At 56.4% G+C, this 21,980-nt stretch overlaps 1 protein-coding gene across 1 annotated transcript; it reads left to right on the top strand.

The window, feature by feature from the left end:
- The first annotated feature begins 515 nt into the window (after window positions 1-515).
- ARHGEF17 (Rho guanine nucleotide exchange factor 17) lies at window positions 516-21,007 on the top strand. Its single transcript, XM_080643018.1, has 21 exons — window positions 516-1,007; window positions 4,659-4,736; window positions 7,429-7,611; window positions 10,478-10,594; window positions 10,813-10,905; window positions 11,089-11,265; window positions 11,513-11,563; window positions 11,817-11,926; window positions 12,038-12,123; window positions 13,605-13,723; window positions 14,074-14,287; window positions 14,780-14,853; window positions 15,074-15,273; window positions 15,538-15,836; window positions 16,343-16,592; window positions 16,882-16,968; window positions 17,343-17,410; window positions 17,599-17,747; window positions 18,109-18,283; window positions 18,404-18,673; window positions 19,502-21,007. The coding sequence occupies exons 1-21, from the start codon at window positions 873-875 to the stop codon at window positions 19,696-19,698; spliced, it is 3,132 nt and encodes a 1,043-aa protein (XP_080499144.1). The 5' UTR covers window positions 516-872; the 3' UTR covers window positions 19,699-21,007.
- Window positions 21,008-21,980: the final 973 nt, after the last annotated feature.

The following is a 21,980-nucleotide window of genomic DNA, read 5'->3' as shown; positions in this document are numbered from 1 at the left end:
ATGGGGGTGGGTTGTGGGGGGTGGAGAGGGATAGGACTGAACTCTCTAGGACTGTATCAAATACAGGACACTGGTCAGCTGGGTGGGGTGGGAGGAGGGATTACTAGGGGTGGGCCCCTTCCCTGCTAGCCCCGCTATCAGGCCCAAGTGCTCGCCAGGGGAGGACAGTGTCAGTGTTCAGGCAGGTGTCTTTGTGTGCATCTCTAAATATGTTTGTGTCTGGTTATAGTAGTGTGAACATGGAAACACGTGTGCAGCTGTGTGCTGCACGGGGTCTGTTCATGCTTGACAAGGTTTAGGTCTGTACAGGACTATGTTGATGTATGTGCTCTGGGCTCTCGCCCACGCGTGGATACGCATCTAGGCTGGAGAGCAGGTTTCCATGTATGTGGGCTGTTCTGTGTAGGTATGTGCATGCCGCTGTGTGTGCCTCCGTGGGTACAGGTGTGGACAAAAAGTGCGTCACCAAGTGTACTCGCCTTTGTCCGTGGGCGTGCACCGACTTGTGTGTGCTCAGAGGTGATGAGTCCGCTGGACAGGACACGGTCGTGTGAGAGACCCGGTTGGGCCGCCCTGTGCGTTTGGGGGGAGATGGGACCGCGCCCAGAGGGCGGGACTTCTCCCGCCACGCCCCACCCCCACCCCCGGCCCCCTTCAGCCCCCGGCGCTGCTGGCGCCAGGCTTGCGGGGCGCGTTGGCTGAGCTGTGGAGGTAACAGCGCCGCGGCAGGCCAGGCCGTAGCGATCAGATCGACGCTCGAACTGACGCTGTGACCGCGGCGGCAGGGCTGAGCCTCGGAGGGAGGGAGCAACGGTGGGAGGGACGGGCCCCGCCGACCCCCGGCGTCCCCGCCCGGGTGGCAGGTCGGCCGTATGCTGCAGATGGTGAAGACCCTGGCCCAGTTCACCATCGCGCTGGAAGACATGCGCGATCTGGGCCCGGCCGCCGCCTCCGGGGAGCCCGCCGAGAACAGCGGTGCAGACGCTGAGGAACCTGGGGAGGCCCAGGTAACGGGAGAGGGCGGGGCAGCCAGGAACTTGGGCCAAGGCCTAAAATTCATCTGACCCAGGACTGAGGGAGACACGGACAGATGCTGGGGCGCAGGACCGGGCGACATAGGATCAGACACACCAGCTGCCTGACCCCGGGTTTGGGGGCTCAGTGGTAAGGGATGGGGGCAGGGAGGATTGAAGGTATGTGAGAGCCCCCGCAGTGGTGGTGTGGCTGCAGAGCACTGAGGTTTGGTGCCACCGGGATGCAAGCTTAGGATTGCAGAAGGGCTGGCAAACTCAGCTGGGATGGGAGGCCTGAGACCCAGCCTTAGTGAGACCTAGTAGTACTTCACACAGTGATGGGGGTCAGCATGCAGTGAGAGACCCTTGCCTGGGGTGTTCTGGGTCCACAGGCTCAAGAAGGGGTGGCTTTTCCAGCCTCCCTGCCAGGCCTGAGGGAGTCTCCAGGTGTGTGTGTGTGTGTCTGTGCTGAAAGGAGTGAGGGGGCAGTTTTGCCCACACCTCTTGAAGTCCGCTCCCTGCCACTGCACCCCCTGGGCCCAGGAGGCGTCCTGCTGTTCCCTTCCTGGGTCGGCATGGGTTCCCTCAGGAGGATGAGGAGGCTTCAGGGGCTGTGTCCACGGCTTTGTGTGTCTGGGCCTGGGTCGACCTGCTCTCCCAACTCCAGTGGGGGCTGTGGTTCTGCCTTCCTTCCTGTGCTGTGTTGTACGTTTCTCTCTCCACCACCTCATCTTTGGGCTGAAGGCCCTGGTTCTCAGCTGGGTGACTTGGCTCTATTTATTGTCTTTTTGTGGAGTGTCTGGCCTTTATGGCTTCTCTCTGCGTACATGTGTTTCTATCTTCATGCCATGTTTACTGGGGTCTCGGGTTTGGGTCATGATATCCCAATCACACAGGTAGGAGGAGCCCCCTCCCCCCTCTTCCTGCTGTACCCCTTCAGCCCCCACCTCCTTCCCACTTCAGTGCCCCAGGCAGTGAAGGGCTAGGGCTGGGGCTGTTGAGGGATGAGGGACTCAGAGGGCCTACAGGACTGTCCCGCCCAGAACAGGTGGGCCCGCTGATCTGCTTGACAGCTGCATTGCCCATCGCTCCTTCCCCTCAGCCCCCACCCCCACATACACTCACCCGTGTCTGGGCACGTGCTGAAGGGTGTTTGTGCAGTGGTAGGGAGCTGGCCTTGTTTTCTGTGCCTCTACCTGACAGCTGAGTGACAGCCTGCTGTGCTTTTAAGCAGAGAGGAGGCTGGGAAAGGCAGGCACCGCAAAGTCAGCCTCCCTGCATGAATTGCCCCAGCGTCTGGGCCTAATGGCCCAGCATCAGCCCTGCCTCCCTAAGGAGGCCTCCCTGCATGACCCTCACTGCTGAGCCTGGCAGGGCTGGGCCAGGGGAGTAAGTGCTTCTAAGGCCTGGTCCTGCTCTCAGGGAGCCCTCTGCCTAGCAGGGAGACGGACATAGATAAATAGCCTCGCTGAGGTGGAAGAGGAAGGGATCTTGCAGACCCAGTGTGTTTGGAGAGCGCTGTTCTCTCCCTGTATCTTTGTTTTCACAGTTCTGAGAGGGAGGTATTATTCCATTTTGTAGAGGAGAATGTGGAAACTCAAGTGCTTAGGTAACCACCCAAGTCTCATAGCTGGTAAGGTCTGAGCTGGAGACCCCATGGCCTGCAGCTGGCTGGTCAATCTGGGCAAGAACTCCGGGTGCTGGGGCCCTAAGAGTCAGACTGAGGCAGCTGAAGGGATGCTGGTCCTGGCTTTGCAGGACAGGGCTCTGGCTATGTGACCTTGGGCAAGTCATGTCACCTCTCTGACTTGACTTCCTCACCTATAGGAAGTGAAGATGACAGTACCTATGTCGTAGAACTATGAGTGTGAGGCTGAAATGAGGCCTTATCTGTGAAGTGCTGAGATGTCCCTAGGGGACAGGAGGGGGCGTGATCTGGGCTTTTCCTTGGGCCTTGATGCTCTCCCAAACTCTCCATCCTAGGGTGGGCCCAGCTCATGCTACCTCCTACTGCAAGCTGCTCTGATTTTTTTTAACAGTCTCAGAAGCACTGTGAATAGGTGGTCTGTCTGAAGCTGGGGGCTCTGAGGCAGGGCCTGGTGCCTTCTCACCTATCAGAGCACTGGGCCCAAGGGGGTGTCATGCACCCACCCCACTCCAGATCTTCTAGAACAGGAGCCCACTTTTCTGAGTGTGCTTCATTATAGGACAGGTTTGAGGACATGCCTAACCCCTGAGTCCCTGGGTCAGAGGTTGGGGGCCGGGGCAGGGGGGCGCGTAATCTGAGGTAGGCATACCACAAGCCAAAGGGGTGAGCAGTGGCTGGAACAGGCAGGCAGGACAGACCTGGGGCTTGATCTGCTCAGCAGGCATAGACCTTGGGCACAGCAGTGACCAGGGCAGCCCCACTGGTGAATCCCTACCCTAAGGGCCTCCTTGGGGTGGGGACTGGAGGGATGCTGCAGACAAGGACACTCAGCTTGCATTGCCCCATGCACTCAGATCCACAGGCCTTGGTAGCTGGATCCTGAGGTAGGATCCAGGTAAATAGATGCTCTGGGCAAGCTGAGGCCTTGGAGGGAGAGTGGAGACAGAAGAATAAGCCCCAGCGACCTGGGACCCAGAGGAATTAGGGGCCTTGCTCAGGACCACTCCAAAGACTTACAGGAGACCTGGAGTGGAGTCTGCCTGGGAAGAGCTTTGGGGCTGCTGCCATGTGGGAAGGCTTCCTGGAGGAGTGGGCCAGAGGCACAGGGATTGCTGGTGAGGGCAGTAGGAAGTGAGTCCCAGGAAGTAGGACATAGGGAGGCATCCCAGGCTGGTTTCCAGAAAAGTCTTCCCACAGAATAGGGGCTGCCCTGACAGGGATGCACACCCTGTCCCTGTGGGTGTGGGTGCAGAGTTTGGGAAATCCCGAAGGGACTCTAATACAATTCTTCAGATTTTCAGAATGGAGGCATTGATGCTTGGGTCTCCTTTCCCTCATTTTTAAAATGAGAAGAAGAATAACATCTACCTCACAGGGTGGTCAGAGAGATGAAATAATATATAATGCTTAGAACATGCCTAACAGAGTAGGGCTCAGTTAACCTCTTACTGAGAGAACTGGGATCCAGCCTTGTCTGAGAGTATCTGATCCTGCCCCCTCCCAGCTCTGACGTTTGGGGCCAGCCTCATCTCTCTGGGCCATCTTGTCTTCATCTGTAGCAGGGGGTAACAGTTGTTACTCTCAGGGGGAAGCCCAACCAGGTGGGGTCTGACCCCACAGCACTGAGCCTGAGGTGGGGTTTTCAGAATTGGCAGCTGGAGTGGGGGATGGCCTGCAGGCATCCTCCTTTGCAAATGCGAGAAGTTATTGATTTTTTTTTTAGTCCTTCTCAGAAGCCCAGTAGGCGAGCCCAAAAGTAAACAACCATGGGAGGGGGTTGGAAGAGCAAGGAGCACTCTGGGGAGGCAGGGAGATGCAGGGCAGGGGCCTCCCTGCCATAGGAGCATGTGAGCAGAGAGCTGGCATAATGGGTCCAGGGCACCTGGGAGGACAGCCAGCAGCCTTGGGTGGTGGCAAACCTTAAAGGCCAGGGAGAGGGTGTGGGTGGGCTCCCTGGGCCCAGGTGCAGTGCTCACCCTTTACCTTCTGTTCCCCAGGACATGCGGAAGCACGTGACCATGACCCTGCTGGACACGGAGCAGTCATATGTGGAGTCGCTGCGCACCCTGATGCAGGTGAGGCTCACAGCCCTCTCAGGCTGCCATTTCGTGGACAGGGAGCCAAAGTCAGAGGTAGAGAGGAATGACCCTGGGACACACCACCCTCCATAGAGAACCTCCAGGCGACTACCCCAGGGGCCTCCCTCTAGGGCAGGAGAGAATACAAAGGGCCTTCATGAGGCAGACAGGCTCCCCCGGGAGAGGCTCCATACTCATGCTACCCCCCAGAGCTCCCTTCACGGCACTGTCCCAGACTCCGATCCTAGGCTGCTTAGATTGTAAAGCCCTCCGCTGTACCCCTTCTCCATTTTATTCATGGACTGAGAAGGTATTTGTTGAGTGGAATGAAATATTAAGCTCCTGCATGTGAGACCCTCCAGGGCAGGAAACACAGGGATAAATAAGAGAGACAAGCCCCTGCACAGGAGCTCTCAGTCCTGCTGGGGGCATAGTTGACTCTGTGGGCACTCCTGAAGCATCGAAGGGGCAACTGTGAGTCATGGGATCAGCGTATTTTCCTGGAGGATGTGCTGGCTTCCTCCTGAACTGTCTTCTCCGCAGCAGGAACAGCATGTGCAAAGTCCAATAAGGAGAAGCCTGGCACATCCAGTGGTCCATGTGGCCAGTACAGAGCCCAGGGGTTGGTCCTGTGGTGATGCTGAGGGAGCCAGGAGGGGCCACATGGTAGGGGTCTTGAATACCAGCAAGAGGGTTTGGACTCTGTCGAGCGTCTTGGGGAGTCAGTGGAGGGCTTTGAGCGGGGGCAGAGTGTAGTATGACTGGTGCTTTACAAAGTCTGTGACTCTTGGGAAGGTGGGTAGCAGAAGAGGAGGCCAGATCAAGGTCACTGAGGTCAGGCGAGGGAGGAGAAGCCAGGACCAGGGCAGAGTCTTCAGGGAGAGAGAGCTGGGGACAGACATTTAAGAGGTGGGTTGGTCAGGCCAGGCATGGTAACTGATTGGCTGTAGGGGGTGAGGTGGGGAAGCTCATGATGCCTGGGCCCCTAGTCTTGGTGACTGAGGCACTAATGGAGCCCCACCTGGGAAAGGTGGGGCAAGATGTGAGCTTGGGTTCAGAAACGGAGTGTGGGAATAGGATAGCCCAGGAACCGGGATGCACAAGCGGGTCTGGGGCCCAGGATGGAGAGCATGGTCTTAGCTGAAGTGGGGCCTGGCATTCACAGTTAAAGATGAGTTTGTTCAAGTCACCTGGGCAGAGTGAGAGTAAAGGGCAGAAGGTAGAGCCCTGGAGACATCCAAAGTATTCATTAATTCACTCCACAACTCCCTCCAGAGCACCTTCTTCACGCCATTCTCTGGGTGGTTCAGCAGTGAGCGTGAGAGAGAAGCTCCTGTCTCCCGGAGCTCAGTCTGTGGCAGAGACCAACAGTAACCAGACAGACAGACCACATAGGAGGACAAATGATGATGCAAAAGTGCACAGAGAGTATGTACTTAACAACAGGATATTGTTCAGCCTTAAAAAGGAAGGAAATTCTGACACATGCTACAATATACATCAGCCTTGAGGACATTATGCTCAATGAAATAAGTTAGTCACAAAAGGACAAACACTGTGTGATTCCACTTACATGAGGTAGAGGAGTCAGATTCACTGGCTCAGACTGGCCCATGTGGAGAGAGGAAGGCTGCCAGCCTGTCTCCTCACCATCACCCCGGGACTTTTCAGAATCCCAGCCAGGTGAGAGGATTCTGTTGAGCTTTACTTTCTGGAATTTGTCTTACAAAACAAGCCAGATTTTTATAACGTTTAATATACATTTTATTACAATGTTACATATACTTTTTCAGGGGTTTTTTGGCCTGCAGTTACAGCTTGGCCAGTAGAGGGCAGCCTCTCCACAAGCACACCAGCCACCCAGCAAGGGCTGTTTATGCTCAGGAAACACCACTGAATGCAGATTTGAAGTGAAAAATAGGAGGTTTAGTCACAGACTGATCAGCAGGTCTGAAAACTGTTAAAATAATGTTCAGATAGTGTCACTAACAGCCTCCAGTAACTTCCCATTTGGCCTCCCATGCCCTCCCTGCTTTATTCCCCCACAGCAGTTATCATCTTTTGACTTATCATGTGATATCCACAGGTAATCAGTTCCAAGACACGTTCTTCACATTTTTGCATCTCTGAAATCAAGGTTCATTTTATAATTGAATGCATATCATTTAATTGACAGTAAAATTTTTTCTTAAAGATACATCTTAGATTTGATGAAATGTGCTTTGCTTTTATTTATTATTTTATTTTATTTGTGTATTTTATCTGACTAGATTATAAACCCTTTCAGGGCAGGGATTTTTCTCTTTTTTGTTCACTGGTGTCGCCCAGTCTTTGCACGATGCCCAGCACATAGTAAATGCTCAGTAAAACATTTGCTGACTTAGTGTGTATCTATGGGTCTTCCAGGGAGCCCAGTCTTCTTGCTTTCCTCACTCCAAGCTCTCTTGGTTCATGCATCCAACAAACCTTTCTTGAGCCCCTCACGCCCATCTTATGCCAGGCACTGGGCTGTGCAGTGAGGGGCATGGGGATAGGTCTTCCTATTTCCCTCCTAGAGATCTGAGTCTAATGAGGGAGATCCAAGAGGCAGGGCCACTGAGCTGCAGGCCTGGGTGACTGTGTGCACCTATGCCACAGGGTTGGGGTGCCATCTCTGAGGGGACCTACACTGACCTCATGGGTCCCCCAGGGCTACATGCAGCCACTGAAGCAGCCAGAGAACTCTTTGCTGTGTGACCCATCGCTGGTGGACGAGATTTTTGACCAGATCCCGGAGCTCCTGGAGCACCACGAGCAGTTCCTGGAGCAGGTGCGGCACTGCGTGCAGACCTGGCACGCCCAGCAGAAGGTGGGAGACCTGCTCATCCAGTCGGTGAGTGGCCCTGCTGCCTACAGTGCAGCCCCACAGCCTCACAACCTCAGGCCCCTCCTGGACAGGGCCGGCTGCTACTGTGAGCCCCTCACCCCACCTCACTCCACTTCACCTGGGCAATGGTTCTGATCCCAGATATAACCCCAGAACGTGACCAGACACTGGCACTGACTGCAGACCCTGGGTTGACCTGATCCTGGACATTGCCCAATCCCAGGGTTTGAATGGACTTCGGTGTGGACGCCCATCCCAACCAGACACTGACCTGATCCCCGGTTGCTGACCCTGAATTGGTGCCGATGCTGCCCCAGACCTCAAAGGGATGCTAGTCCTAACCTCAACTCCTACCTTGACTAGCTCTTTTCTCCATCAGATATTTCAATAATAGCTAACTATTTAGCATTTAATAGGTGCCAGGCATTAGTCTAAATACAGTATACAGGGTGGGGCAAAAGTAGATCTACAGTTGTGAGTACATGAACAGAGTTTATTCTTGTTTTATTAATTATTGTATTATTTTCCATATGAACAACTGTAAACCTACTTTTGCCCCCCTTTGTATCTATCAAAAACTCTAGGAAGAAGGTGGTATTATTACCCTGAATTTAAAGTTGATGGCTCTGTGGTAGAGAAATAAGATAACCTGATCAAAGTCATAGTGAGCAGGTGGTGCAGGATTCAGCCCCCAGAAACGTGGTTCCAGAGCTCATGCTCTGTCCCACCCTGTATTCCCTTTCACCCTCCGCCTTCACGCTTCCCAAGATTCTGCAGTAGCATTTGAGATCCTGCTCCCTGCCATATGTCATCAGTTTGGCTCAAATAAATGCTCATTAAAAAAAAAAAAAAAAAAAAAGATGCTGCATTAGAGACTGGGACCTTTGAAAAGAGATTGCTTCAAAACTCAAAAAGATGCCAGCTGGGCATCAATCCTTGAACCAGGAGGTTCTGGTTCGATTCCAGATCAGGGCACATGCCCGGGTTACAGGCCTGATCCCCAGTAGGGGGAGTGCAGGAGGCAGCCAATCGATGTTTCTCGATGTTTCTCTCTTTCCTTCTCCCTTTCCTTCTCTCTAAAATCAATTTTTAAAAAACACATTAAAAAAGCAAAACTAATAAGTATTTAACCAAATGTTTGTAAAACATAACATGCCATTTTCTTTATTAAATTTAGAATTCATTTGTTATTTTGCCAGAATATCCAAGAATGCATGATGATGATGAACAGATTATAGTCAAATGCAAATGAGTTACTCAGAGCCAAATAATTTGAAGAAGCAAAATTGTAAAACTCCTTCTAAAAATTGTACCAGCAAACAAAAGAACATCTATTTTTATGGGATGTGGATGTGTTTGTGATGATGTGAGAAGGTCTTAGAGGGTCTCTGCTGACCTGAAACGGATGTGATGAGAACCTTGGTCTGGCGGTGATGGGACCCCAGCTTGAGTGCTGACATCTCCAGCCCATCACCACCCTCAGTGCCACTCAGATCTTCTTTTTTCTATATTTTTATTGATTTCAGAGAGTAAAGGAGAGGGAGAGATAGAAGCATCAAGGATGAGAGAGAATCACTGATTGGCTACCTCCTGCACGCCCCACATTGGGGGTGGAGCCCACACGCTGAGCATGTGCTCTGACTGGGAATTGAACCCTGACCTCCAGGTTCACAGGTCGATGCTCAATCACTGAGCCACACCAGCCGGTCTTGATGCTGACCATGGGGTGCAAAAGGAGCCCTTGCCTCCAGGGAGGGGTCAGCATAGGGTGCTCTGTCCCAGGATGTGGGGCAGTTTGTGGGGACAGTCTTCCTTCCTGAGCTGCTTCAGCCTCCACCCTGAGGCACACCTGGGGAGTTGGGAATGGGCAGGGCACATGGGCTTGGAGGCTCAGAGGAGAACCAGAAACACCACCACAGGTCGCCCCGTCATCCATAGTGCAGCTGACACAGGAACCGGGTGTCCCAACTCCCAGCCAGGGCTTCTGACCAAGAACCCCAACATTTAGCCCAGCTGTCAGCCAAGCAACAGGTATTAGCCACCAGCTGTGTGCCTTTCCCTGAGCGGGGCTTGATTGGGTGGGATGGGGGCAGCTACCTTCTTGGAGAGGGAAAACTTGTCCTGAGGATCAGGGGAGGCCAGAGACCAGGTGTAGTTCCAGGCAGAGCTGCTTCCTGGAGGAGGAGAGCTGGAGCCCAGCCCTGAGGACGGGTGGGGTTGGGAGGGGCAGGGCATCCTGGTGGAGGGAATTACATGAGCAAAGGCCAAGCAGCTAGAACAAGCCTGTGTTGCTCAGAGGAGAGGGAGGAGGGAGACCTGCCTGCCTGGACTTGGTGGAATTGGAGACCCAGGGATAGAAGTGCCCCGTTGAAAGTGAGAGAACCTGGTCTGAGCTCACAGCACACATCCAGGCACATGGACAGACATGCATGCAGACAAGATACACGTGTGTATGTCTGTGCACACACCTAATCACACAGTCACACATACAGCATGTACACCAGGGGTCCTCAAACTACGGCCCGCGGGCCACATGCGGCCCACCGAGGACATTTATCCGGCCCGCCGGGTGCCGCTGCCTGTCCTGCTTAGCAGCCGACTCGTCCAGGGCCCGCAGTGAGCATAGGAATTTGTTCATAGTCTTTTTTTTAAACTATAGTCCGGCCCTCCAACGGTCTGAGGGACAGTGAACTGGCCCCCTGTTTAAAAAGTTGGAGGACCCCTGATGTACACACGACACAAGAGCACATCCTTATCTCTCAGGGACTGTATCAATGAAGGAATGTTGACTCTTGAATCAGTGGAAACCAGGACAGGGTGAGGTGGAGTAAGGGACACCTTGAGGGTCCCCAACCTGTGTCTTCACCCACAGTTCTCCAAGGATGTCCTGGTCAACATCTATTCTGCCTACATTGATAACTTTCTCAACGCGAAGGATGCTGTGCGTGTGGCTAAGGAGGCGAGGCCTGCCTTTCTCAAGTTCCTAGAGGTACCGTGGGCCAGGGCTGGGGGATGGAAGCCACCCTCACCTTGGACCAGCTTTGGGGACCCCAGGAGTTCCCAGCCTGGGCACCACAACCCTAGCCAGGGTCAACTTCTGCCCTCAGGCTGAGCTGGAGGGGCTTCCTGGGGAATGGTCCCTGGATAGTCTCTTCTTTGCGTGTCATACCTCACGCAGCTGCCCATCCGCCCTGTTTGGGGTTTCAGCAAAGCATGCGTGAGAACAAGGAGAAGCAGGCGCTGTCCGACCTCATGATCAAGCCCGTGCAACGGATCCCACGTTATGAGCTTCTGGTGAAGGTGGGTAAGGCCTGGAGGTGTGTGGGGATGCCTGGGGCTCTGAGGCTGGGTCCCCAGGGCTTGGGTAAGAAAGGAAGTTTTCTGTGACATCTGCCCATAGTCCCTCCTGCTGCAGAGTCAGTGTGGGGCCCGGGCCCAGCAGGGCAGCTAAGCAGACAGATCTGGTCCCTGTTGCCACCCCAGGACCTCCTGAAGCACACCCCTGAGGACCACCCGGACCACCCGCTCCTGCTGGATGCACAGCGGAACATCAAGCAGGTGGCTGAACGCATCAACAAGGGCGTGCGGAGTGCGGAGGAGGCAGAGCGGCACGCCCGCGTACTGCAGGAGATTGAGGCTCACATCGAGGGCATGGAGGATGTGCGTGCAGCCCCGCCCCACCCTGCCCATGCCTCTGTCCATCTGTTATCACCTGGAACATGGCTGTGTTCACGTCCACAGCGGTGTCCGCCCTTCCTCTTCCACTTCTGCCTCTAGCCACGTGTCTAAGGCCTGACGGCGCCGGGAGAGGGAATGGGTGTTGCTTCCACTGGCCTGGCCCACAGGGTCTGGGAATGGGGTGAGGATTAATAATTAGCTGCAAGACACCGGTCCTCCTGTCCCACAGCTCCAGGCCCCACACCGGCGGTTCCTGAGGCAGGAGATGGTCATTGAAGTGGTAAGAAGTGTCCTGTTGTCTGCGTGCTTGTCCCCAGTCCCACCCCACTTCGTTCACACGTCTGCTCATACCCGCTGCCCATGGCTGTCCCTGCTCTTCACCCCAACAGGAGCCCCGGGTCGAGTCCCAACTCTGCCTCTGCCTGGGGCAGCTGGGGGAGAGTCCTCACCCCTCCCTGGGCCTGACTGTCCCCTGGGGCACTGTGGGCAGGAGGGTGGGCCTCTGGGCCTGAATCCTGCCTCGGGCCCCACAGAAGGCAGTCGGTGGCAAGAAGGACCGGTCCCTCTTTCTGTTCACTGACCTCATCGTCTGCACCACCCTGAAGCGGAAGTCAGGCTCCCTGCGGCGCAGCTCCATGAGTCTGTGAGTGGCTGGGTGGGGCAGGGTGGGGGTGGGGGTGGGGAAGTGGGAGCCGTTGTCCCTCCCCAGGCCCACTCCCCTGCCCTGGCCTGAGCACCCCGTGGCTCCCCACAGGTACACGGCAGCCAGCGTCATTGACACGGCCAGCAAATACAAGCTGCTGTGGAAGCTGCCGCTGGAAGACACAGACATCATCAAAGGTGGGGCTGCCTCCGGAATTTTGGGGGTTAGGGTCCTCTTCTGAGAAGCCCCCCTGGTGGGTGTGAGCTGTGGCCAGGCTGGCTGCCTGTCCATCTGCTTTTCTGCTTTGGGCCCTTACTTTCCCATCCAGTATAAGGGGTCTGGCACACACAGGCTCTGGTTGGCATCCACCGAGCCAGACCAGGACCTGTCCACGAAGACACCTTCTGACGTAGGCGGGGCTGGGCCGGGTGGTGCAGGGATCACAGACATCCTGTTATTAGCCATCGATGGACTCCTTGAAGTACCCCGTGTAGGTGATGGGGCACAGTTCTGGCCCAGCAGTTCTGTGCACAGGGAACATAGACTCACTCAAGGATCCTCAGGTCAGTGCAAGCAAAAGGCTGGTTGGAAAGATCGTGTTGTTTGGGGCTGAGACTATTGGAGCTGAGGTGGCTTTATGGACCTGCTCCAGCGGTCTCTCTGTCTCCCTCTCCCTGTTCTCCTCACTGCTCTCAGCTTTCTCTGCTTCCTTATAACTCCCATGATCCACCATGCCCTTTTCTGATCGGCCTTTCTCCCTCAGCTCAGAGCTTGGCCTTGCTGCTCCAGGATCCCCAGCTCACCTTATTCAGTGAGGTGGTTGGTGTAGAATGGTGGTGTGGGCACCTCTGGCCTGGAGGCAGTTCAGACCACCTGGGGTGGTCCCCGAGGTGAGGAAGGGACTTGATCAGCCCCTAGGTGAACCCAGGCCTGCCCCACATAGGCCCCTGTGTAGGAATCCAAGCTGGTTATTGGCCCACTTCGTCTCTTCTCATGAGGGAACAGGCCAACTGATAAAATGACTGTCTTTAGGTCAAGCGTCCAGTCCTGGTCCAATCAGCTATGGCTAGGCGTGGGGCAGGGTCATACGGAAGAAAACATACGGTGAGAGCTGTGGGACGTTTCTCTCTGAAGGAGCAGGGGGTCTCCCAGCCCCGACTGGTCTAGTACACTCCACTGCTATCACGTGCACCCCCAGCCAGGCAGCGCGGGGCGTGGGTGCTGAGCTGCCTCTGGGCCGGCGGCGTGGCAGTGGTGAGGTGCAGTCGAGGCCCAGGGAAACCCAGGGCGTCAGCTCGTTGCCCCTCCTTTGTGGAGGCTGAGTCCCGTAGTCAGCACGTCGGACTCCCCGTGGGCAGCTGCACCGCTGCACCCGCCAGTTTGTCAGCTGGTGCCACATGATCTGCAGGGCCGTCTGCTCTTTATTTGTGCTCTTCCAGGGGGCTCTCCAGGGCCCAGCACCCTGTGCTGTGTAGCTCTTAGGCCCAGTCCCCTGCCCCCAGGCCTGGGGCTTCTCTGCGAACTGCCAGCTAGCTTTATTCCTGGGCACTTAGGGTTTACTGTTTGCTGGGCCACTCCCCGCACCCAGCTGCAAGTCGTGCGATGAGGGGAGGGGTGCCTTTCCAAGCTTGACCTTGTCTGTTTCTGGATCTGTCCGTGGCCTTCTCTGTCCCACTAGGAGCAACCCAAGCCACCAATCGGGAGAACATCCAGAAGGCCATCAGCCGCCTAGATGAGGACCTGACCACCCTGAGCCAGATGAGCAAGCTCTCTGAGAGCCTCGGTTTCCCCCACCAGGTCTGTGTCCTCTGCCTGAGGCTGCCTGCAGTTGAGGGCGGGGATTCCCTGATCCTGTCTGAGGGAGAGGACATCCCTGTCACTCATCTAAGAGGGAAAACACAGCCTCACCTCATCAGCGGGAAGTAGCGTGTCCCAAGCCTGAGGTGGAGACACAGTTCCATCCCAGCTGAGGGAGGAGAGAGGGACATCCTGTCTGTGGGGGGAATGCAGACTTCCTCTTGGGCTAAGAGGGGCAATAGAGTCCCATTTTCTGTGGGAGGGAGAGGCAGGTCCCCATCATCATCCCCAGGACAGGAGCAGGCTGTGGCGAGATGTTAGGGCCTGAGGCCTGGGCTCTCCCCGTACAGAGCCTGGACGACGTGCTTCGGGACCTCTCGGCCGCCATGCACCGGGACCTGTCCGAGAAGCAGGCGCTGTGCTATGCGCTTTCCTTCCCCCCGACCAAGCTGGAGCTGTGCACCACGCGGCCCGAGGGCACGGACTCCTTCATCTTCGAGTTCCCCCACCCTGACGCCCGCCTTGGCTTTGAGCAGGCCTTCGATGAGGCCAAGAGGAAACTGGGTAAGCCGGGGCCCATGCTGGCGCCCTCCTCCCAGAACCTCCAGACAGTGGGCAGTGGGCAGCACCTCATGGCTGTCTGAGACGTTGTCAACCTGTGCTCCAGTCCCTGCGGTGGGAAGGTGGACTAGCTGCCTGCAGTGAAACGGCTCCCCCAGGGCCTCCCTGCAGGGAGGGGATTCCACGGATAGGGTCAGCTTAAGTCAGGGGCCCCGTTGTGGGAGTGCATGGCAAGAACTCCTTGTCTCTACACACACTTGGAAGAAGCCTGGGTCACGGAAAGCTGTTGTTCAAGGTCCATGGCTTAGAAGATTCTTAGAGACATCTAGGTCTATCTCCTGCATAAGGCTAGGGACAAGCAGGGCATAATTCACATCCGCCTCATTCTCCCTCGAGAGACCCTGAGGGGCAGAGGAGGAGGGAAATGGGCAAGGTAGGAACCAGGATGAGGTGTATGCTAAGCAGTGTCTGTCTGTCTGTCCATCTCCACTGTAGCATCCAGCAAAAGCTGCCTAGACCCAGAGTTCCTGAAGGCCATCCCCATCATGAAAACACGCAGTGGCATGCAGGTATGTGTAGGTACCTGGGTCCCATGGGTGCACATGTTCAAAGCCAGGCCGTGTTCATGTGTTTCTGTTTTGTATTACATACATGTCCTGAATATTGCAACTGCTCCCATTATCTGTGTTGGGAATCCATACACACCCATGTGGGCCTGCCTCCCTGTCCTGCTGTTGGGGGCTAGCAGCGATTCCGCCATTTGCCTCCCCCATTGGTGGGTGTTTGCAGTTCTCCTGTGCGGCCCCAACCCTGAGCAGCTGCCCAGAGCCTGCGCCGGAGGTGTGGGTGTGCAACAGTGATGGCTACGTGGGCCAGGTGTGCCTGCTGAGCCTGCGTGCCGAGCCTGACGTGGAGGCCTGCATCGCCGTCTGCTCCGCTCGCATCCTCTGCATTGGGGCAGTGCCAGGCCTACAGCCCCACTGCCAACGGTGAGGCCCACAGTGGGCAGGGCTGCTGGACTGAGTTCCTACCTTCAGCACACCGAGGTCCCTCCGTGTGGGTGTGGGTGTGTTCCTAGGATGTAGGACTGAGTTCCTACCTTCAACACACCGAGGTCCCTCCGTGTGGGTGTGGGTGTGTTCCTAGGATGTAGGTGGGGCCTTGAGAGTGTGTCCATGGTGTGGGGGCTTGCCAGGGAGTGGGGCTGAGCTTGGGCTCCTGGGGGCTCTCATCCCCACCCCTTGGTCTCCCAGGGAGCGGCCTGCATCACTGAGGACCCCCCAGGAGTCAGCACCTGAGCCTGCTGGGCCAGAACTGGAAGTCGAGGCTGCAGACGAGGAAGCAGGGATGCTGGCAGAATCAGGGCCCCAGCCCTGCCTACACATCTCCATTGCCGGATCGGGCCTCGAGATGGCACCAGGCCCTGCTGAGGGTGATCCCCGCCCGGAATTGGTGCCCTTTGACAGTGACTCGGACGATGAGTCTTCGCCCAGCCCCTCCGGGACCCTGCAGAGCCAGGCCAGCCGGTCCACCATCTCCTCTAGCTTTGGCAGTGAGTGCCCAGCGTGGGGCTGTCAGGCAGGGTGGACGCCAGAGGAGGGGCAGCCTAAGAGTACGGATGGGTGAGGAGGGACCCGAGTTAGCCAAGGCCTGGAATCAAGTCTCAGGACGTCGGCACACAGAGCAAGGGGGCTGCAAGGTGGGCAGGGGCTGTGACACGGGACCCAGAGGACAGTGGGACAGTCAGGCCAGATGCTGGAATGACTGACAATTAGAGAAGATGGAGTGGGGTGTGGAGTGGCTGGTCCCTTGGTCCATGGGATGGTGGCTGATTGGAGCGGGCCAGGCTGGGACTAGGAGCCTGTAGTGCTGGGCTGTCAGCAGGGTAATGAGCCTGAGCTGATGCAGAGGCCTCGGGGTGGGGAGAGCAGCTGCGGAAGGACCCTCGGGACGGACATCGCCAAGAGGGATACATTGAGGGGAGACTGAGGCCCAGAAAGATATCAGGGCTCAGGCCTGGCTGAGGGCAGTGGAGATAGAGACCCTTGTCTCCCTCAGATGAGGAGACCCCCAGCTCCAAGGAGGCCATGGCAGAGACGACCAGTTCAGAGGAGGAGCAGGAGCCTGGCTTTCTGCCACTGTCTGGCTCCTTCGGGCCTGGCGGCCCCTGCGGCACCAGCCCAATGGATGGGCGAGCCCTTCGCCGCTCCAGCCGTGGCTCCTTCACCAGGGGCAGCCTCGAGGACCTGCTGAGCGTGGACCCTGAGGCCTATCAGAGCTCCGTGTGGCTGGGCACTGAGGATGGCTGGTAGGGACCCGGAAGGGGCTGGGGTCCCAGTGCCAGATCCCTGAGCTGCTCACTTTGGGAAGCATACTGTTTCCTGAGCAAGAGGGCTTTGATTCAGACCCCAGGGGTACTGCCAGCCAGGGCTGCCGCTGGGTCTGAAACCCACAGGGAGGCTGTGGGACCTCAGTACCTTGAGCAGGCACCGGCAAGGATGAGGTGGTGGTGGAGATACGGAGATAAAGTGGTGGAGGGATGACTCCAGGGACTGGTGTGCCCAGCACTTGTCACAGGTGCACACCCTGATCCACAGTGTCCACGTGTACCAGTCTTCCGACAGCATCCGTGACCGCAGGAACAGCATGAAGCTCCAGCACGCGGCCTCGGTGACCTGCATCCTGTAAGCCCCGCGGGGCCCTCCCGTCCAGACCTTCTCGGCTGCACTTGCAGACTTCCTCCTGCCCACTGGGTCCTCCTGCCCACTAGGTCCTCCTGCCCACTGGGTCCTCCTGCCCACTAGGTCCTCCTGCCCACTGGGTCCTCCTGCTCTTTGGGTCCCTCTGTGGAGGCTGAGGCCAGAGGTCTGGCCTTAGGCTAGCTGTGCCTCTCACATGTGTGACCGTGGACAAGTCACTACTCCTTGTAGACTCGGGCTTTCTCACCTGGAGAGGTGGACTCTCGGGAACCATAGTTATTTTGTCTGTGATTCCCTTGGCCCCACGCGACTGCTCGGGTCTCCTTAAGCCCCTGACTCCCCTTCCTATCCCTGCCTAGGTACCTGAACAACCAGGTGTTTGTGTCTCTGGCTAATGGGGAACTTGTGGTCTACCAAAGAGAAGCAGGTGAGTGTCCACCCTCCCCCGCCCCCAGGAGGCCCTTGTGGTGTTGGGCCTCTCCCCTGAGGGAGGCTGGGGCCTTGGGGACATGAGTCTGGAGATGTGAGTTTGAGCACCTCATTTCAGGAGAGGGTGAAGCTGAAATGCAATACTGAACTGAATTTGCTGTTTTCTTTACCCCGTTCTCACTCCAGGTCGTTTCTGGGACCCCCAAAACTTCAAATCTGTGACCTTGGGTGCTCAGGGGAGCCCCATCACCAAGATGGTGTCTGTGGGCGGGCGGCTATGGTGTGGCTGCCAGAACCGAGTCCTGGTCCTCAACCCTGACACCCTGCAGCTGGAGGTAGCAATAGGGATGGATGTGGGGGAACAGACTTAGGGTGAGCCAGGCCTACGAGAGAGGGAGATGGGACAAAGGCGGGGGGGGGGGGGGGGCAGCATAAAAAGTATCCAGGAAGAGGCCAAATCACTTAAATGTCATGGGGGAAGGGCACCTCCATTTTAATGTCTGAGGATTAAGTGGGAGGCTCCCCTGAAGCTTAGATAGATTAATCACCCAGACCAAGGAGCCAAGCTGCCTTTGCTGTCAATCGGGTGGGCTTTCTGGGGAGGTTTGGTGTGAGTATAAAGAGGGAAGCACAGACAGGGAGGGGACAGGGAAGGCAGGCCTGCCAGTCACCCATCTGCTCTCTACCCCCCACCAGCACACGTTCTACGTGGGGCAGGATTCCAGCCGCAGCGTGGCGTGCATGGTGGACTCCAGCCTGGGCGTGTGGGTGACTTTGAAAGGTAGTGCCCATGTGTGTCTCTACCATCCAGACACTTTTGAGCAGCTGGCAGAGGTTGATGTCACTCCTCCCGTGCACAGGATGCTGGCAGGTAGTGGCCTCAGTCTACCACTTCCTTTCCCGCGGAGCCTTTCCCGCCCCATCCCCGAGGCTGAGCCAGGGCCAGGGCCAGGGCCAGGATTTGGCCTCAGCTCTCTGTCTCCCACCCCAGGCTCGGACGCCATCATCCGGCAGCACAAGGCTGCCTGCCTGCGGATCACAGCGCTGCTGGTGTGTGAAGAGCTGCTGTGGGTGGGCACCAGTGCCGGCGTCGTGCTCACCATGCCCACCTCTCCCAGTACCGTCAGCTGCCCACGTGCACCCCTCAGCCCTGCTGGCCTGGGCCAGGGACACACTGGCCACGTCCGTTTCCTGGCTGCTGTCCAGCTGCCAGACAGCTTTAACCTGCTCTGCCCCAGCCCGCCACCTCCCCCAGACACAGGTGCGTCTTGTATCCTACCCACCCCGGGGTATTGGACTTTTGGGTTAGGACTTCCCCCTGTCCTGCCAGAAGAGGGTTAAGAAGGAGGAAAAAATGTAAGAAATGGAAGTAGGCTATGGAAACCCCCAAGTACAATCTACTAGGAAAGTGTGTATGTGTGTGTGTGTGTGTAAAATTCTGTCCAGACAGGTGTCATGGACAGGAGTGACTATAAGCTAAGAATTAGAATATGGCACAGGCAGGGGCATACACAACAGGAAATAACACAGGATTAGAAATGATGTCTGTTTGGGGCAGGAAGTGATGTGCAGAGCAGGAAATAGAAATGACACCAGAGAGCGGAACATAGAGTGGCAGGTAGGACAGGAAATGGACGATGAAAATTAGAAAGTGAAACATATTAGGAAATGCTGTACATCAAGGAAGCAACCATTAGCCAAGCCTTGCTTTGGCAGGGCAGGAAACCATAGTCCCAAGGAAGTGGCAGAGGGGTCAGGAGCAGGGCAGCCCGGGCAGGAGGTGTCTGTGTGCAGACTGCCCTACTAGGAAAGGGCATTGGAAGCAGGAAGCCGTCCGAGGAAGACAGTATCTGCAGCGATCAAGAGCTAGCCAGTGGCGTGGCCCTGGGACGTTAAGTCACTTCTGCCTGAAAAGTACAGCCAGGAGGTAGGAAGTTGTCTACGGCCAGGAAGTGGACACTTCTTTCCAAACAGGAAGTTCTTGGCTAACAGGTAGTGGGATCTCCCACGGGAAGTGTGCATGTCTTTCTTCCTATCTTCTGGGGTGCAGGAGCGTAGGCCCTAAGGGACCCTTCCCTTTTGCCCCCAGGCCCCGAGAAGCTGCCGTCGCTGGAGCACCGGGACTCCCCTCGGCACCGAGGACCCCCCTCGGCCAGGCCAAAAATGCTGGTTATCAGTGGAGGCGACGGCTATGAGGACTTCCGACTCAGCAGTGGGGGCGGCGGCAGCAGCGAGACCGTGGGCCGCGATGACAGCACGAACCACCTCCTCCTATGGAGGGTGTGATCCTGTCCAGAATGGCTCAGGACTTGGCCACCCACCTGCCCTCAGCCTGCTTGCCTCTTCCTAACCCACACGCAGACTGCCCAGAGTGTCCAACCAGGGCACACCTGTGCCTGCATGGGCTCCTCCCATTTCCACGGAAGGGTCCTGATGGAACACCTGCTGGCCAGTGGGCCAAGGCCTTTCCTGACCCTCTGGCTGCTCCCGGGCTCCTGGTCATGATGGGGGCTGGGGGGGGGGGGGGGGCATGAGGGCTACCCAGACCTCTGTCCCTGGAGCTTCTACCAAAGACACGGCGAGGCCTGGACCCCAGGGTGCTGGGAAGGGCCATGTGCAATATTTGGAGGGTTTTCTGGGGCTGGGGGATGGAATCCTTTCCCATGTACAGTATTTATGTTTCTTTTTAGATGTGTACCTTCCCAAGCACTTATTTATGCAATGACCTAGGGCAGGGAGTGATTGGAGGAAATGACAGAAGGAAAAGAAACCTATTCCTGCCCTGGGGGGCCACCCAGGACCCTAACCAAGCCTTCCTGGAGGGACCAACTCCCCCTCATTAAACACATGTGCGCGTGCGTGCACACACACACACATACACACACACACTGCATGATGTTCAGGGCACTAAAACACTGCCTCTTCACACACTTTCCAAGCCTCATCCATTGGGCCGCCCTCCAGTATCCAGAGCCAAGGACCAAGGACCGAGTCCCCTCAGTCACCCAGAGCAAGATGACGGGGACAGCGACGTGGCGTTGGCATTTCCTCATTTGTTGGCAGTGCCTCCAGTAGTCTCTGAACTTGGGAACACGGATGGGGCCTTGGACAGGGCTCTCTGCTGGCCTGAGCAGGGAAGAGAAAAGGCCCTTGCTCTCCTCATAGTTGCCCCCAGCCCCTGTGTCTCATGCACTGGCACACGTGGTCACCTTAGGAGGGTGGACCTAGGAGCCCCCTCACTCTGACCACAAATCCCTCTCTTCACACCCCTCCTGCCAGGGGCAGCCCCTCCAGGAAAGATGCCCAAAGCTGAGGGGCTGGACATGGCCTCTGCACCTGGGAATCACTTGAGGGCAGCCTCTCCCCTGCCCCTGGACCACAGGAGCCAGTCTGAACCCCAACTCCCTCGCTGCTTCAGCTACCGCTCCAAAGGTCTGGTTTCAGATGGGGTTTGTTTGGTTCTGTTTTTGTTTGGGGTGGGTGGGTCATTGAGGTCTTAATTATGTTTCTCTTGCTACCAAACAGTCATGTATTAACTGTCTTTGGATGTTGAATTTTAAAGTCAATAAATGGAAACACCAAATGACTGCTCCCCATCAGTAGCCCAGGTGGCCTGCCAGCAACCTAAGAGCTTCCCAGCTGCATGGGTTTCCTGACACCCCCTCTCATGTGCAGAAGGGAGGCCCCGGAGACCCAGAAGAGTGGGGTGGCAAGGCTGCCACTGATTTGCCATGGTATCCCGAGCAGGTCACCGCCTGTTGGGGCTGCTGTTTCCTCATCAGGAAAACAAGGGGTGTGCTAGTCCAGTGCTTTGTAACCAGAGCTACATGTTAGAATCCTGTACAGATTCCTGCGTAAATATAGAGCATGACACAGATTATATGTCCATGTGAACACGGCTCCCAGGCTCCCCTTGACTCCTGCGCCAGTGGGTCTGAAATGGGGCTGGGGAATCTAAGCCGTCTTAGGCTGTAAGTAAAAGACTAGGCAACTGCTGAGCCTGTCCACAGCTCCAGGGAACCATTCCCAGCAGCCTCGCATGAGGCCAGGGAACCTGACAGGCCAAGGAGAGGTCAGACTTTGGAGCTGGGGTAGAATCCAAGTTTGTCTCATTTCTGGTCCAAAGAAGTGTATCATTAAAAAAAAAAGTGTGTCATTAAATCAGACACAAGAATGCAAAGGCCGCCCTCTCTGGTTTAGCTCAGTGGGTAGAGCGCTGGCCTATGGACTGAAGGATCCCTGGTTCAATTCTGGTCAAGGGCACATGCCTGGATTGTGGGCTCCATCCCCAGTGTGGGGCGTGCAAGAGGCAGCCGATCAGTGATTCCCTGTCATCATTGATGTTTCTCCTCTCCCCCTCCCTTCCTCTCTGAAATAATAAAAATAAATAAATAAAAAAGAATGTGAAGGCCGACAGCACAAGGTCAGTCCGTGTCGGGTCAGCCATGACCACCAGGGTCTACCTGTTGGACTCAAGATGGCAACCACTAGAAAAGGACAGGTCATGCCTCTGCTCTGCTAAACACACGCATGAACATTTCCAACCTAAATAATGAAGGCTTTACAAA

The sequence above is a fragment of the Plecotus auritus genome (assembly GCF_963455305.1).
Source record: "Plecotus auritus genome assembly, chromosome: 9".
NCBI lineage: Eukaryota > Metazoa > Chordata > Mammalia > Chiroptera > Vespertilionidae > Plecotus > Plecotus auritus.
This window is presented reverse-complemented; position numbering and strand designations above follow the sequence as displayed.

What these genes read in the sequence shown, in the direction of transcription:
- ARHGEF17 (XM_080643018.1), top strand. Translation starts at nt 873, where the DNA reads ATGCTGCAGATGGTGAAGACCCTGGCCCAGTTCACCATCGCGCTGGAA. An exon ending in GTTATGAGCTTCTGGTGAAG is followed by an intron (nt 10,906 to 11,088) that starts GTGGGTAAGGCC and finishes TTGCCACCCCAG; the next exon opens with GACCTCCTGAAGCACACCCC. An exon ending in GGTCTACCAAAGAGAAGCAG is followed by an intron (nt 17,411 to 17,598) that starts GTGAGTGTCCAC and finishes TTCTCACTCCAG; the next exon opens with GTCGTTTCTGGGACCCCCAA.